The sequence below is a fragment of the Physeter macrocephalus genome, chromosome 6, assembly GCF_002837175.3.
Source record: "Physeter macrocephalus isolate SW-GA chromosome 6, ASM283717v5, whole genome shotgun sequence".
Lineage (NCBI taxonomy): Eukaryota > Metazoa > Chordata > Mammalia > Artiodactyla > Physeteridae > Physeter > Physeter macrocephalus.
In genome coordinates, this window is record NC_041219.1 from 57,657,711 (window position 1) to 57,675,669 (window position 17,959).

General features: G+C 51.9%; 1 protein-coding gene across 8 annotated transcripts in view; it reads right to left on the bottom strand.

The window, feature by feature from the left end:
• Nucleotides 1-17,959, bottom strand: part of ANO2 (anoctamin 2) — a 299,540-nt gene that overhangs the window by 208,613 nt on the left and 72,968 nt on the right. For all 8 annotated transcript variants that reach the window (XM_055085431.1, XM_055085428.1, XM_055085433.1 and 5 more), the window contains one exon: nt 16,002-16,100. In XM_055085431.1, coding sequence (XP_054941406.1) covers nt 16,002-16,100 — 99 coding nt within the window. The remainder of the gene's footprint in view (nt 1-16,001; nt 16,101-17,959) is intronic.

Consider the following 17,959-nt stretch of genomic DNA (forward strand, 5'->3'; position numbering starts at 1 on the left):
TGAGAGGCCCGCGTACCGCAAAAAAAAAAAAAAAAAAATTATACTAGAGCCACAATAATTTTTTTGTATAAGCATGTCCGCTGCAGTATTTAGGACATACTTATGTTGATACTAAACAAAGTATTCATCGTTTACCTGAACTCTGGATTTAACTAGGCAGATGCGGTGCTTTCGTCCACCTCTAATTCGGTCTCCACGTTGCAGCCAGAGTGATGTTTCTGAAGCAAACTCTGATCGTGTCACCTCCCCGCGGAAAGGTCTTCCACCATTACCCACTGCTCTTACGATAAAAACCACAGCTCTCCACACAGCCTGGGGGGTCCTGTAGGAGTCTCCACCTTCTCCCTGCCCCAGGTGCCCTGCTCACCGCACCCGCCACCAGCCTCGGGCAGTATTTTCAGTGCTCTATACCCTCCGCCTTCTCCCTCCCCCTCACCAACCTCTGTTCACACCTGAGTTCTCACTCAACTGTCACTTCCTGGGGGAAGTCTTTCCTGGCTTCCAGACAAGGTCAGGTCCCACCTTCACAGCATTTCGAGGGCCCAAATTCCTCCCCTTCACAGCACTTATCGCAGCTGTGATTTTACATTTATTTGAATGATTATCTGACTCATGTCCAGCCTCCCCACCGAACAATCTCCGCGAAGGCAGGACACTGTCCAAACCATCCCCTATGGTTAAACGAACGAACGAACGATGGATCTCTGGGGACCCAGCATTGACGACAGCAGTTGCTGCCACTGCAGGAGCCCAGGCTGGGGACAGAACAGTCGTCAGGTAACAGGCCCTGGCAGAAAGAAACCAGGATGGAGAATAAAGCCGCAGCCCAAAGCCACTGGCCGGCCAAAAGGTCTCCCGGCCTGTCGGCGGCAGCTGCAAGGGCGCGCGGGGTGGCCCAGTCCCGGCAGAGGCCAGGGAGGCCTGTATTCAATCCATGCGGGTTAACAACCAGCACCTGCCCCAGGGCCTTGTCCTGGGAGACGGTTAGCTGAGCACCTCCGAGCTGGTCTTGAACCTTCTCTTAGCAGCGGGTCTGGCAGAGCTCCCTAGAGAATCGGCCTGAGGGGAATGGGGCCTGTGGCCTGTTTTTGGAGGGACCAGGAATGGGACCAGGATAAATTCTGACTGTTCCTCGATGGGGGGAGGGGTGCTCCAAAGCCCTACAAATAGCATCATTTACCTCCGGGAAAAATGTAAACGGTGCAAAAGGCCAGAGTCCCACCGGAACCGTCAAGGCGACCTCCACCCCACAGCCCTGATGGAGGTCCTACACGCACACCCGGGCAGACACACGGCCCACGGCCACAGTCAAACATGGCGGGCGGCCCCATGCACGCTACCATGGATGCTAAGCTTGGAGGACAAAGGACCTGCTTCCTGCCTCTGTGCCTTTGCACGTGTCGTACCTATTCCTGGAACTTCTCCCCTCCCTCTCCACCTGAATTACCCTCCTTCTCCTCCTCCACTGGGCTCAAGTACCAGCTTTCCCAGGAAACCCTCCTTAGCCACTGGCCTGCTGTCATGCCTCCTTAGCATCCTGTGAACGCATACCTGTGTCATACGTTTGCCACACTCATCTCTAACTCGTGGTTCACGCGTCTGTCTCCCTAGCAGACCGTGGGCATCTGGGGAGCGGGGAGCACGCCGTGTGTGCCTGGCACACAGGAGGAGCACGCTATGTCTACGGAGCGAATGACCTGGGTCCCGGTCCTTGCTGGCGCTAACGAGCTGTATGACTCTGGGCAGGTGGCTCCCTCTCAGATTCTTCATCTCTAAAGCGAGAATCGGGGAACTTCCACTTCCCACCAGGATGGAGTAACAGGGACCAGATTTACCCTACCTGAACCAACCAGAACACCCAGAGGAAAAAAATGCATGCAGTAATGGCTGCTCTGGTGGGAATGTTCGTGCCCCTGCAAAGTTCACATCCTGACTCCTGATGCCCAGCGTGATGGCTACTGGACGGTGGGGCCTTTGGGGGGTGACCAGGTCATGAGGGTGGCGCCCTTGTGAATGCGACTGGTGCCCTTATAAAAGAGACCCCCGAGAGCTCCCAGCGCCTTCCGCCACGTGAGGACACGGCGAGAAAGTGCCAGCTACGAACCAGGAAGGGGGCTCCCGCCCAACCAGGCTGGTACCCTGGTCTCAGACTTCCAGCCTCCAGAAGAACTGCGAGAAGTAAAGCTCTGTTGTGTACAGGCCTCCCTAGTCTGTGGTATTGTGTTAGAGGGGCCCAAACAGACTAAGAAGGCAGTCTTCAAGATACTGGACATGGAGCAGTAACGAGCTCCTGAGAGACAGGACATGAAAACGGTGACTCCTGGGGTCGCTCCGGCTCACTGCCTGGAGAGAGGTCCGGGGCTGCGGGGCAGGAAGCGGAAGCAGGTGGAGGCCCACACACTCCCTGGGCTGAGGAGCCTTAGCTGTAGGTCTGGGGAGACCAGGGCAACCAGAGCTCCCAGGACAGCGCAGCCAAGGGGAGAGAGCTTCATGAAGGATCCTGCAGACAGTCCTCCTGGAGCACTGGGCAGCGGGGTGTGAGGAAGCTACCGGACGCTGGAGAAAACCCGCCTGCGGGGGTTGGGAACAGCCCCTCTCCCCACCAGCCAGGATGGAAAGCTCACCATTCGAGGGGCGTTGGGTAGAGTCCTGGGGTCCGCTCACCAATGGGGATAATTAGCCCGAGGCTGAGCCCCGCTCCAGACCCACTTCACAAATCATAAAAGACAGAACTTGATTAAATGGCTTTGAAAGTACCACCCAAGCGTAACCTTCTTTGGCTTTAGACATTTAACGAAAAAGACATTCATTCTCAGCACAGACACGTCTGGGCGCCTCCTGGGTGCCGGGCGCCGAGCCTGGGGGTCGGCCGGTTCATTGTGCCAGAAGCTGAAGAAGCACGGCGATGAGGATGACCCCTCCACACACAGGATGCTCACCCTGGAATCCCACAGGCTGCAGGTCACCAGGGCCCCGAAGACTCGGCAAGCCAGGCCCGGCCAGCAGTGTTAGCCTCGCTATGTTACAGACAGGGAAACGGAGACTCAGAGGGGCAGGGAACCGCCAGCGTCAGGGCTGAAACCGGGCCTCAGAACCCAGGTATCCCGACTCCCCTATCCAGGCTCTCTTCTTAAACCTCGGATCCTTCGAAGGGCTGCGTGGTCGGTGCCCGAGAAGGCAGAAGGCCGGAGCTCCCTCTCGGCCCCCACCGAGCTCAGCAGCCTGGCTCTTCCCCCGTGTTCTGCAGGGTCCACGAAAGGCGCGCCGATGCTCTTTAGGGTCGTTAATACCCAGCAGCAGCATCGTTATTACTGTTATTCTTGGACGGTGGAGAACGAGGAACATCCTCAGAAACGGCAAAGACACATGTTCGCCAGCTGTTCCCCATCATGCCCTCCCCGGGTACACGATACGCCTTTCATGTGCTTAAAATCATAAATAATTTTTAAAGTATGTTGCTCTCATTTTTTATACCAGGGCTCAAATGTGGTTCTCATAAAAGTCTGCTTCGGCCTCATTGTCACAAGCTAAGAGGTTAACTGAAAGGCCTTCTTTTCTTCTTTCTTCCCCCCTCTCCCTCAGACCCTCCCCTCCAGAGGGGCACGGCAGTGTGGTCTCAGGGCTAATTTGTTTCCTTCCTGCACTGGAATCACGTTCCTTCCCAGGATGCGAGGAACCGAGGCTGTAGTGATTGTCTATCATGGACAGATACAGGCTGCTGTCCCCATTTTACAGGTAAAGAAAGAGGCACAGAAAGTTTTACTAGCATACCCGATGTCACGCAAACACTAGGAGATCCAACGACCGCGCCCACCCCACCCCCCACCCCCCGCCGCAAAGATCAAGGGAAGGGAATAACCATATGAGATCTAAATAAAATAATCTTGATTATCCATGAGTCCCTCATCTGCAGTGATCTAAGAGGGCCTCTTTCTGCAACTCGTAGGAAAAGTCAGCAGGCAAAGCAGCAACCAGGCATAAAGGTGGAGAGCAAGCCCAGCTGTGAGCACGTGTGTCTGCTTACACCCCACGGCCCAACAGACACTAATCCAGACTGTCTTCCCCTTTCAATGTTTCCGTGCTTTCTCCTCTGCACCTCTGCTCACTGGGTAACTGAGGGTTGACGGAGGTGAAGATGATCACCTGCTCGCCTCTCATTTCAAAAGGCTCAGACCCACAGGGAAGCCAGACAGTGTGGAAGGTGCCTCTGCGAGCTGGAGCGGGATGGACGCCTCCGGACTAACGAAGTCGTGAGGAAGAGAAGCTAAAGCGGCAGCAGAAGAGGTGCGCTGTTCTCACGCCCCGGCGGCGCCTGACGGGACGGACGGACAGACGGAGGGCTGCACGCAGACATGCACGCCCCGAACCGGAGCTGAGGAGCTCCGTGCACAAGCCCAGCTGCCCACGCGAGCGAGTGTTAAACCACCCACCGATCCAAGTGCAAGGAGTACCAGGAGCCACTAAGCTCAGCTGCAAACTGGAGCCCAAAGGCGCCTCTGTGGGCGCACCAAGAACAGCAGCTCATCAGTCCCTCCATCCCCACCCGGGCCTACGGGTCAACTTCCCATCCACGGCCTCGCCGAATGCAGCCAGTGACATGTTCACAAAGTGCACATTCCCTGAGGTCTAACTCTGGATGCACTTACGGTTTTTAATTCTGTTTCGGTATGTCCTCTACACATGAATGAATGTTTGCTGACTTTTAAAATGTGGGAGAGACTCCCAACTACTTACATGGCTGACAAGCCCCCTTCTGAGCCATGCCTCCCGCCTCCTTCCACAGGCTCAGCCGTCACCCCGCCCTACCCCCTCGCCCGCAGTCTCCGTGCTGCGCGCACGCTGGCCTCGCCTCCTCCCAGTTCCCCGCACAGGCCGGGGTTTTCTTACCTTGGGGCTGGAGGACATGCCCTTCCCTCGCCCAGGAAGGTTCTCACCTGCCCCCCAACCTGGTAAACTCCTACCCAGCCCTCTGGTCTCGGTTCAAATGGCCCCTTCTTGCACCCTGGGCCCCATCAAAATTGGTCTCCTCCGGTTGGCTCTTTGTCTGTCCTGCTCTTTTTCTTCTGTTGGTGCCTCCGAGCTCATCAACAGCTACTTGACTTCTGAATCCTCCCCAGGCCGAAGCCACACGGGGCCAGGACCAGCTGTAGTCACCACCGCATCACCTGCCATCAGCAGAGTATCTCAGACATAGTGATACTCAATTATTCACTGGGTGGATGGATGGATGGATGGATGGATGGATGGATGAAAATGTGACCTTTCAAAGGGCTAGGACTCCTTACACACAGCCATTCCGGGCACAATTAGACTCTTCCTAAACGCTTTAGGTAACTGAAGGGGCCACGGAGGAGCCGGGTCAGGGACGGCCGCTGTGGTACATGTACCATGGTGCTGTCTCCCCCGACCTTACAGACAGCCCTGAGGGATCACAGCCCTCCTTCCTATGCCCTTGGATGGAGCTTCAGAGCCATCTCAGCATCACTCTCCAGCAAGCCACCACCACTGGATCAGGCCTGGTACGTGTGATCCATCTGTTCATTCGTTAACAAATACTGATTTAGTGCTTGCTCTGTACCAGGCCCCGTTCTAGGTGCTGCCGACGGGGTGGAACCCCCCTGCCCTCCTGGAGCTTCCAGTGTAGTGCCGACGGGGATAATAAAACAAAGATACAAATATGCTACTCAGCATCCAGCAGCGCTGAGTGTTAGAAAGAGAAAAACAAGACGAGGCGGACGGAGAGAGACAGAGGTCCGCCTCACACAGGGCGGGCGGGGATGTCTGTACGGGCAGAGACCCCGTGGTGGTGGGAGAATGCGTCCTGCGCTACCTGGAGGCCCCCGGGCGCAGGGAAGGGCGAGCAAAAGGCCTGAGAGGGAAACAGCCTCGGTATTTTGGAGGATCGGTGTGCCTGGGGCAGAGCACCGAAGTGGGCAGCTCCTTTCTGTGTCAGAGGTGACGGACACAGCACCCATCGAGAGGCCCCGCGGAGACACTGTCATTGCCGGCCCCTCTCCGACCAGCAGCCCTTTAATATCCACGGCAGGGATCACACGACACCCTCGGGTCCCGGCCCGTCCCCGCACAGGACAGCTCTAGCCCACGGTGGCACTCTGACTGTGCACCCTGTCCCCATCCTTGGGGCTCTGACCCACTGTAAGCTGGTAAACGCTTACCAACCACCTGGGTGCGGACGGTCGAGTGGCTGATTTGGAACCTTCACTGATTTCCGTGGTGTAAATACGCCCACCGTGGCCAATTCCAATCATCAATGGTGCAAAGACCAGCTTGCAAAGTTTCTGAAAATGTCATCAGGTGGCAAGAGCCATCGTGCACCAGCACATCACTGAGGCCAGTTCTTCCCGGGTAAGAAGAATTCTGCCTGTGAGCGCCAGGTACCAGAAGCTGACTGCCCCCTCCTCCTTCTCTCCCTCTCTCCTCCCGCAGGCCCCTCCCATCCACCCACACAGGCAGCCACGGCCAGGCTAGGCCGCCCACTCCCACATCTCCTATTGAAGAGCCCAGTTACGCAGCACAGCTGCCCTACCACTGTTGTCCTGGCGGGATTATAAGCAGCTCTCTCACCCTCAGAAGGGCCCGACATTGGATGTCAAATTCTATCCACTGTCCTCTGCTCTCAGCGCCACCTGCACAGGGTCCAGGCTCCAGGTCCCAGCCAGCCCATCTGGCAGGAGCTGCCCCAGTTCAGCTGGACATGACTTGAGGCTTTCAAAAAGGAAAGCACCACTTCTCTTTCAATTTTTTTCAATCATGAGCCTAAAAACAAGTTAATTTTAAAAATTCAAGTTCATTTCCCATTACATGTTTTCCTATTTTTGGCATCACTGTCTGTGAGCCCTGAGTCAGGCCTGTCCGCTAACAGCCCGCGGCCTGCGGTCTTGCCAGGCCTGAGTGCACGTCCGCAAGTTGGCCAGGAGCCATCTCAGGTTCCGCAGGGAAACAACGGCATGGAGATGGCACCGATTAATTTTTTTCTGAACTCTGAAGATGACAAGCATTACAGAAAACAAAAAAGTGTAAGTCAACGTGTTCTGCGCTCTTTCCAGCCTATTTCAATGGCAATCAAAGAGCAGGCACCAAAAAGCCCATAAAGATATCAAATATAAACCCGACCCTCTCGGCTCCACTGCTATTAAAAACAAATGCCTGGGGACAGGCAGTGACAGCAAGGGGAGGTCCCACCCACAACCGACCAGTGTGAACAGCTACAGCTCTGGTTCACTCCAGCCTAGGATTATTGCAGAGTACATTCTACAGACCACTGGTTCCCCAAGATATTAATAGGCATTCAGCAGGAAAAGGGCTGAACGAAGTCGAACCTTTTCCTTTACTGCAGGGATTTTCGAACTTTTAACTGGTCAAATAAATTTTACTATTTAGTGTTTCTACAGTTTGTTAGACCATGGAAATGTTTTTAAACAAAAGGCTATCATTCTACAGTAACACACTTTGAGACCATGCCACCTCCAGCCCAGGTAGAAATTCTTCACTCGGGTGAGAGGGTAGGAGCACGGCTTTGGAGTCAGACAAAATGAGTCTGAGTCCTCGATCTACCTCCTTGAAGCTGTGTGACCTCAGATAAGTTTATTAAACTCTCTGAGCCTCAGTCTCCTCAACTATAAAATGGGGCTAAAGCTAGTACCTACTTCATACTGTTGTTGTGAGGATAAAAACAAATAATGCACGTAAGGTTCTTACCAAAGCACACAGCACACAGGAAGCATTAGCTATATTTAATTCATTTCACTTAATTATCTATTTACTCAATTCATTTAATTATCTATTTATCAACTTATATCTGTGGTTACAAGACTTTTCACTTTCAGATATTCTGTTCTGATTGATCACTGACTGATCCTCGAGGGTGGTTTTATGAACCTTTCTCCTCAAAGTCAAAGGTAAGAATTATGAAATGTTTCAAGCTTTAAAACATGCTAACATCCTTATTTACAGATAGCTCTTACCAAGGCAGAAGTGTTCACTTAAACCAGCAATCATCCTTAGAAACAGAACTATAAATGGAAAAACAGTTGTTGAACTGAATAAGCTGCTCTTCTTAGCCACAGTGAGTGTCCTTCCACAATCCGTGCTAAACTGAGCCTCGCCTAGACTCTCCAATCTCATCCAAGCAGGACGGAATGTGAGGCATCCAAGGAGACGCAAAAGGACGCTTGTACCAAGACTCCTCTCAACACCCTCAAAACCCAGCATCAAGAAGTGAGCAAGCCTATTTCAAGCAATCTTAGAAGACGCAAAGTGGATTCCTGGGATGCAGAGCAAGCCAACAAGCCTATCAGAGAACCAGGTCTAGGACTGTCTGCTTACTGTTCTCCTGCCCAGAGGAACACTGTAATAGTTTCCTACGGCTGCCGTAACAAACTGCCACAAACTGGGTGGCTTGAAACAACAGAAGTTTACTTTCTCACGGTCGTGAAAGCCACAAGTCTGAAATCAAGATTTCGGCAGGGCTATGTTCCCTCCAAAGGCTCTAAGGGAAAAGGCCTCCTTGCCTCTTCCCGCCTCTGACGGCCCCAGGCATTCCTCGGCTCAGGGCCACATGGCTCCAGTCTCTGCCTCTGTCTTCACATGGCCTTCTCCCCCGTGTCTGTGTGTCTCAAATCTCTTTCTCTTATAACGACACCTGTCACTGGAATTGAGTCCCCCCACTAAGTCCAGGATCATCTCTTCTCGAGATCCTTAACTAATTATATCTGCAAAGACCCTTTTTCCAAATAAGATCCAATTCACAAATTCCAGGCTTAGGACTGTGACATGTCTTTTTTGGACACCACTACTCAACCCACTACAAAGAGGATTACAGACCTTACAAGTACAAGCCTTGGGCTTCCCTGGTGGCACAGTGGTTAAGAATCCGCCTGCCAACGCAGGGGACACAGGTTCAAGCCCTGGTCCAGGAAGATCCCACATGCCGCGGAGCAACTAAGCCCGTGTGCCACAACTACTGAGCCTGTGCTCTAGAGACCACGAGCCACAACTGCTGAGCCCTCGTGCCACAACTGCTGAAGCCCACGCACCTAGAGCCCATGCTCTGCGGCAAGAGAAGCCACCGCAATGAGAAGCCCGTGCACCGGAAAGAAGAGTAGCCCCCGCTCGCCGCAACTAGAGAAAGCCCACGCACAGCAACAAAGACCCAACGCAGCCAAAAAAAAATTTAATTTAATTTAAAAAAGTACAAGCCTTGCGATGGCTCATTTCACGTGTCAGCTTGACTGGGCCACAGGGATGCCTAGACATTGGGTTGAACGTTCTTTTGGGTGTGTCTTTGAGGGTGTTTTCCGATGAGATTGCCATCTGAATGGGTAGCCTGAATGAAAAAGACGGCCCTCTGCAATGTGGGTGGGCCTCATCCAATCGGCTGAAGACACGAACAGAGTAAAAAGCCTGACCTTCCTGCAAGTAAGAGGGGACTCCTTCTACCTGCCGACCTGGACATCAGCCTTTCCATGCCTTCAGATTCAGACTGAAACATTGGCTCTTCTTGGGCGCGAGCCTACTGGCACTTGGACTGGAACTTACACCGTCAGCTCTCCTGGGGCTCCACCTTCGCCAGCAGCAGACCATGGGACCTCCCAGCCTGCATACTCTCCTGGGCCAATTCCTCCTAATAAATATATATATATACATATATATATATATATATATATATATATATCTCTAAAATATATGTACATACACATATCCTGTTAGTTCTGTTTCCCTAGCGAAACCTCACTAATCCACGCCTCACATCTGGAAAACTGAGAAGGCAGAGGCGCTCGGGTCCTGGCCGGGCTGAGTGGCCCCTGAAGCTGGGTGGGCACCAGAGTCTGGGGGAGGGTCTTCCCGGGCAACTTTTGCAAAAGTCATGGTTACCAGATCGGAATGTCTAGAAAGCCAGTAATAGGTAACTGAGAACAACTTCCAATAATTTACAAAGCTTAATGGAATTAATGTTTTCCTCCTAAGGGGTCACTCGAGCTAACTAAAAATGTCACGTTTCTCTGCTTTTTAACTGGAACTATATTAGTCCAACGTGGTAACACTGATGTTCTCACACTCATCAGAAAATGCTTAATGGCAGTTCTATATGTTTTCAGTTTATGGAAATGAGAAGATGAATTATTCCTTAATAAATGCAGTTTAGTAGATTAAAAAAATATTTCCAAACATGGATTCCACAGAGAGAATTAAAGCCTGAATGGCATTTCTGCTCTAAGCTTTATCCCTGAGTTGAGTTAGCGCAGCAGAAATCTACCTACGTAACTTGGTAGTACAACCTTTCCTGAACTACAGTGAAACATGACATCCTCAGTTTTTACCCAGAATCAGTTTAAGAAATGGCCATAGGAAGAACATTCCAGCACCTTATATAAAACTCATATTTACTGAAAATATGTCCCTTATATTGTTCACGTCCTTTACATAAAATTATGCTTTAGCAACAGGAAAAAGTTCGCCTCCTTTCACCAAACAGATGCTTATTTCTGCAGATTATGTAAACCGTAGTCCTCTCTGCCTTGGCTACCAGGAAGCTCAGAATGTATTTGTCTCACTTGCATCCATCACCCTTATTTTCTTATTTCTACGATCATTATTTCCCCTGCACTTCCCACTTCCCCCCAAATTAATGATTCTTTTTTATTTGTCCCCTTTCAAAATGATCCATTTGTATTTATGCTTTTGGTCGTAATCCATCTCAAGTCCTGTCTGGGGAAATAGGCTGAGACGTGAATCACATAACCCAGATTCGCGGAGGGAGAGCAAGGGGTGGAGGCTCAAGGTGTCCACTTGTCCCACCGGCCGTCTACCCTCTGAAACGGGCGCCTCCGAGCTCTCGCCTCTGTGCCGTGGGGCCTGAGCAGTCTTCCTGCTGTCTTTCCCGTGACCGCATTGCAGCCCTCGCACGTGGAGCCATCATGTTGACCGATGCCCCAAGGACCCACGCTCTAAGAAACAGGAGTCCCCCAGCACGCAGTCCAGAGGCCAGCTATTCCTGCCTCTACAGCGAGTCCCCGTCTGGGCTGCTGGCTGCCTGGGCAGGTTAAGGAACTGGACCCAACACTGCAGATGCTGCTGGGAAGAGAACCGGCAGGGAGGAGCAGTCCCGACGCGGAGCCAGCTGCGCGCCCTGCACACATCACACGCGAATGACGGTACCGAAACCAGTAACAATACGGGCCATGCCTCTGTGATAGGCCTCTGAATACATGGTCACTGCTCCTTACGACACAGCCCTCCACGGCACTCACTGCTCCTGTTTGGGAGACGAGGGGAGCTCTGAGCCTGCGTTCCTATAAAGGTACCACTGGCTAGAGGTGAACAGCATCTACATGCATGCGAAGAACTCGAAAGCTGAAGTCCTTACAGGCTCCTGGGAACAGCAAACGTGACCCCTGTAATAGCAATCATTCTATCAACGAAGCTACGAAAACTGTGACAGGCTGGACGAAAAGTGATTTTCACCCATCCCAGGCATGTCCCTTCTTCCGAAATCAGTGGACTCTGGCTGGCTGAACACGCTTTCGTTAATATGACCAGAACGGACTCTGTTACCTCGTCCTCATCAATTCTCCCGGAGGCGGGGTGCTCGTTCATATATGTAAAAAAGTCAGTGATAAATAAACATGGATATTGACCACCGTGGTGAAGAACAGAGGTGAGAAGGCATCCATTTCAAACCGTCCCAGGCTGCTCAGGGCCAAAGGCCAGGCCCTCCTGCCCCCTTCCTGTGCAGGGATGCCAAGTGTCCCTCACAAAATACTGGCTCTCCTGTTGTTGCTTTTGGAAAACAAAGGCTTCCTTCCAAGACTCCCCCCAGCCCACGGTTAATGTCTGTGCTCAGGACTCCGTGTCCCTGGACGCATTACTATGGATTCGTCCAGGTTGGAGATCCTGATGTCGTGATCTCCTCCCATCTTCCCGGTCTCTCCGGACCCTGCTGAGTTATGATCCAAGCCTCCAGCGGCCTCCACCAGCCTGGAGGCCGCTGAGCGACCCCATCCCGTGCCTCAGTCTCCCTCCGCGCCCGCGCCCGCCCCCGCCACCCGGACGCGGCTGTCTGCAACCAGGTTGGAGATCCTGATGTCGTGATCTCCTCCCATCTTCCCGGTCTCTCCGGACCCTGCTGAGTTATGATCCAAGCCTCCAGCGGCCTCCACCAGCCTGGAGGCCGCTGAGCGACCCCATCCCGTGCCTCAGTCTCCCTCCGCGCCCGCGCCCGCCCCCCGCCACCAGGACGCGGCTGTCTGCAAACGTGGTTTACTCTCACTGTAGTCACTTCCCCAGCCCGTTACAAAGAGGGGAAAACGCCACTGGACTCGGCGCTAGCCCTGTACACTGCCCCATCTCGTCCTCACTGCCATGCTCCTTTCTCACCCCAGGAACTGGGTTTAACCCACCCCTGGAATCGGCATCCCACCCGGCATACCAAGTTATATCCTCCTCTCGTGGTTACGACACCCCCTGGGAGGTCAACTACAAGCCGCTGCGTTCTGTGACTACAAAGGAGATCTGGGGCCCTGCGGCTGAGCCCGCAGAGGATGCCGGACGGCCCACCTGTGTGGAGTCCGGGGCCTAGACGCTACGGGGAAAAGTTCCTTCTGTTACATCTGACGTTCATCAGGGCCGCCACCTGGCTTTGCTCCCTGGACCGGCGTTTTCCCAGACAGCACCTGTGCTGTGCTAACGGCTGCTGCTTGACACAGTATTCAATCCGTGCTGGGATGTCTGGGTGTGTGCCTTCTTCCTGTTGTACCCTTGGCTGTAGACTCTGAGGGCTCTGATGGTTCCTGAGCCCTCCAGGGTCTCTCCCTTCCTCTGGGAGCTCCATCAGTGCTGGCTGCCTATTCCGTCAGGAGGGAAGGTGACCGGGGAACTAGGAATTGAGAATATACACATATAAATGTTTGAGAACACAGACACGGTAATAAACTCCTGTGTTTCCATAGCACTAGTCAAGAACTGGATTCTTACAACAACCTTCTAAGAAAAGCAGGGCAGGTGTTACTATGCCTACATCACAGGCGAGGAAACTGAGGCTCTGGAAGATGAGGTGACATATCCCCAAATCACACAGCAAGTGGGTGCGGAGCCAAGGCTAGAGCCCAGTCTCCCGAGGGCTCGACTGACGCCGCGTCTCCCCCCCCATGCCTCCAAAATAAAAAGGAAGGAGAGGAAGAAACAACCTAAGGGTCCACCAACAGGTGAATGCATAAAGAAGATCATATTATATACATACGTACACACACACATACATATAATGGGATATCATTCAGCCATGAGAAAGAAGGAAACCGCACCATGGCTGGACCTGGAGCACGTTACGCCAGGTGAGTAAGTCAAGGAGAGAAAAGTACTGTATGATGTCACTTACACGTGGAATCTAAAAAGCCAAACTTGTTACAACAAGGAGAAAATGGTGGTTACCAGGGAATGGGGGTGGAGGAATAGGACAGATGCTATTTAAGGGTACAAACTTGCAAGAGGTAGTAAATGAGCCCTAGAGATCTGATGCACAGCAGAGTTAATATACACAGCAATAGTGTATCATAACCACCAAACTTGCTAAGAGTCCGGCATTTAGTGATTCCAGCCGCTAAAAAGAAAGGATAATTATGTAACATGACAGAGAGACTAGCTATCACTACAGTGGCACTCATATTACAATCTATGAGTATATCAAATTCACATGTTGTACACCTAAAATTTACACAAGGTTATACGTCAAATATATTTAAATTATAAAAAACAGAAATGCAGAAAAAGAAAAAGAAGGAAGGCAACTCAGAGATGGCTGCGTCACAATACGTTCTTGTTCTAATCATCTCAACTGCAAATTCAAGTGCAGGTACTTCCTAAACGATGGATGGTAAGTTCCAATAGGCTTAGTGTATGGGGGCACATAAGCTCTGAGGGCAGATGTGTCACATAAGGAAAACTATGCTCCCATAGGCATGAGCTTGTGGAAGGACAAGCAGAGACCAGAGGGACCAGCACTACTTGGGGGCTGAGACTGCGAATAAGGAGGAGGAGGAGGAGGTGATAGAGAGAGAGGTGTGGTCAGATGTTCAAAGAACAGAAAGGGAGGCTAGGAGACGGCCTCAGGGCATCAGGAGAGAGATGGAAGGGAGAGGGAAGAAGGGACGGCAGAGCATGAGGGCGAGGAAAGGATGGAAGACCAGCGAAGGAGAAGAGGGACAAAGAGGGGAGAGGAGAAGGGTGCACACTTCTTCTAAGTCTCTCTATTTCCCGCCAAAAGGATTGTCCTGGGGAGAGAAGCAATAGCAGAGGCATTAAAGTTTGCTCACCTTCTTTCCAAGGATCAGCCAGCACAGATAAAAACATAGGAAGCAAGTTACAAACCGAAGAGATTAAGAGAACGTTAGATATTCAGATAAGCCAGAGAAAGGAGAAGAAAAAAATATATATATATATATTGAAGGCAGAAGGAAGACAGGAGAAAGAAAAGGGGAAGGTTGGTTAAGTGAGGACACCCCCAGAGGGAAGCAGACGCCTCCATGCACAGCTGACTTGGGTCATGTGGCCATCAAATGGGGAGACCATCCGCAGAGGAGGGGTGGAGGTCCAGAGCCAAGACGGTGCCTGCACCTGAGGACAGCGGTGTTGGGAGCTAGGGGTCAAAAACCAGGAGACAGAGGACTGAGCAGTGCAGCTGAAGGGGAGAAGGTCACAGCGTGGTCCTCGTGAAACCAAGACACTCAGGCGTGTGGCCCCAAAACGTGCACCTTTTACTGGCAAGATGTTTGCAGCTAATGTTCATGCTTATGCTTGTTCAGTGTTCAATAGCCATTTGTCCTCCTGCCATGGATGTGTAATCCACCTTAACAGATCTATAAGGACAGAACCCCCAGACTTCATCCTTTTTGAATACGGGATGCATGATACAGCAGCACACATGACGATACCCGATGAGTGATTTTTGACGGGAAAAGCAGATCTGCTGCCGCGAAGATGGTGTGCACACGGCCAGTGATGCTATAACCCAAATGTTCTGCTCTCTCTAACCGTCTACTGATAGCGGAGATGGTGATGAGAGAAGGCGCGTGGTAAGAGCGCTTGCGTAGAAAGCAGCAAATACGTAGTCCTGTTAATGACGGGGATGGTGAACATTTATGGTAACGGCAGTAAGAACGATGAAGTCGTGATCTCTGCAAAGCAAAACTATTGATGGGTGTGTGTGTGTGTGTGTGTGTGTGTGTGTGTGTGTGTGTGTGTGTGTGTGGGATGGTGAACATTTATGGTAACGGCAGTAAGAACGATGAAGTCGTGATCTCTGCAAAGCAAAACTATTGATGGGGGTGTGTGTGTGTGTGTGTGTGTGTGTGTGTGTGTGAGACAGATCAACTATAGATCATTTATGGTTAAACTAGAGTATCCCCTGTTGATGGGGGTGTGTCTGTGTGTGTCTGTGTGTGTCAGAGACAGATCAACTATAGATCATTTATGGTTAAACAGATGTGACTCTGATCAACCCGAGTGAGAAATAACCTTCTATTTTACAGAAACCCACCGTCACACCACACTTAGTGACAGAGTCACAACCAGAAGAGGTGTCTTCATGGCAAGCCTGGCGCTGTTCTCCCCGCAGGCTGCCTGCCCAGTCGGCAAGGCTTGCCAGTCTGCTCTCATGGCTACGCTCGCTCTAAAGAAATGCCTGGCCATGCTGGGAGGGAGGGAGAAGGGGGCTATGACAGAGGAATCCAGAAGCTGGACCAGGGCAACATTAGCCTCTCATGGAGCACGTCCTGGCGGCGCTCCGAGGTGACGCGATCTCCCAAGCCCGGCCCCTCCTCCCCATCTCTTCCCCTTCTCCTCCACTGTCCCAAACTTAGCGTCCCCAGGGAGACAAGTGTGATTCCAACTCCGCAGAACCCAGGTCCCACCTGGCCCTGTTCCGGACGCTATTCACACATCCAGCCAGCCCTCGGGAGGCCCCAAACCCAGAAGAAACATGCTCATACTTCCTTGGTGGGAACTTTGATCTTCAAGAATTCCGCCTCTCGGGCCAGCACTTGCCATGGGGCATGGATCCGGACAAAGACGGAGCCCTGGCTTTTACTCTGTAAGGGACGAGGAAGAAGAAAGGGAAACACTTAGGAGACATAGCTTAAACTCCTGATTCCCCAACCCTCCCAGGCAAGAAGCCCAGACAGACCTGTTATTTCTTCAGTTTCTGGGTCTGGTTCTCTTTATACCGCACCCAGGGCCGGCTCCCTCCCACCCATGCCCCATCCACCACTTCTGGTCTAGAAATGCTCTCATCCAGAGTAGGGAAAGGTCCCCCAAGGGTGCTCCCTGGAGGCCTGGCGGCTTCGGAGGAAAAGGGGAGTTAAAACAATTGTGTTCAGAGGTTTGCAATGTAAGCAATTATAATTTTCACAGAAATCCCATTAACGCTTTTTTTTTTTTATTGACGTACAGCTGATTTATAATACTGTGTTAGCTCCAGGTATACAGCATAGTGATTCGGTACTTACGTAGATGATATTCCATTATCGGTTATTACAAGATAATGGGTATAATTCCCTGTGCTGTACAGTATAGTCTCATCACCTATTTTATATTTAGTGGTTACAGCAGTTAGTCGGTTTACCTCTGCTGGATTCAGTGAACAGTCTGGAACCTGTCTCCACACAGACGTTTTCATCGTTAAGTCTGTACTTTTGTTCTACTATTTCGCTGTGTCATAGCCCAAATCACAAAAGTGGATCATCTAAGCCTAAAAGTAATGACATAACTAATCATGTAAAAGGCACAACTCAGTAGAATATCAAAAACGTAAATCTTGGGCAGGGCTCCGTGTGAATACAGCTATGAATCTAGGTCCCAGGACAAGTCATTCTGTGAGTGCACTGATTTCACCCAAAAATGGAAAGTAAGGAAAGGAAACACAGCAATGAGTATCTGAAAATTAGGTTTTATTGACTCAGCAACTCATTTGGCCCGGGGCACACAGCGTATGCTATAAAAACTGGTCAGATTACAACGTGAAGCCATCAGTTTCTTCTCACCTTCAAAGAAAACCTCAATTTTTTTCAGAACAAGCACACAAAGGAAAAAAAAAAAAACACTTTAATTCATTTTGTCACTAAATGAAAAAAGACCAAAACAAGCAGGAAAATGGGCAAAAGCCCCATTATTGGCGTGAAGCTTCTAAAAGTACCTGCAAAATGAATTACAAACACTGTGCCCACAAAGGAAGCAGAACAAGCCAACAGCAAAATCCCTCATCCGCTGGGAGTCACAGAAGCCCATGTGATGCGGGCCCGGGTGCCACTGGCGATCAGGATAAAGCTGCTGAGGGCGGAGTGGGAGCCGGGTCCTAGCGAGTGTGCCCTTCAGAGAGATGTGCCCTCAATTTCTTGTTGCGTTCGCCGCCCCCTCCCCCGCAGACCACGCTAGAGGGGAAAGGCGGGTTTCCTGGCTTCCTGTGCGTCTCGAGAAGCAGGCTGCATGGAGGCCAGGACTGAGAAGGCACCAACCCTACATGCAGCAAAAGCGATGCTGCTCACAGAAAAGCAGTGACAATCCTCTGCAAAGTCACCTGCAAAGACCAGCTGGCGCTCGTCGGTACGCCCTCGGTCTCAGTTTAGCATTGAAGATGCCAGTGGAGGCATCTGAGCACATCCCCCCGTGTGCCAGGCAGAGAACCAGGTAGCAGGGAGAGGACTGCTTTCCCCACCAAAGTGCACTGTCTACAACGGGGCTCACGTGGGTTTTTGAGACGATGAATAAGATAAAAAGACATTTTATGGGCTTCCCTGGTGGCGCAGTGGTTGCGCGTCCGCCTGCCGATGCGGGGGACGCGGGTTCGCGCCCCGGTCCGGGAGGGTCCCACGTGCCGCGGAGCGGCTGGGCCCGTGAGCCGTGGCCGCTGAGCCTGCGCGTCCGGGGCCTGCGCTCCGCGACGGGAGAGGCC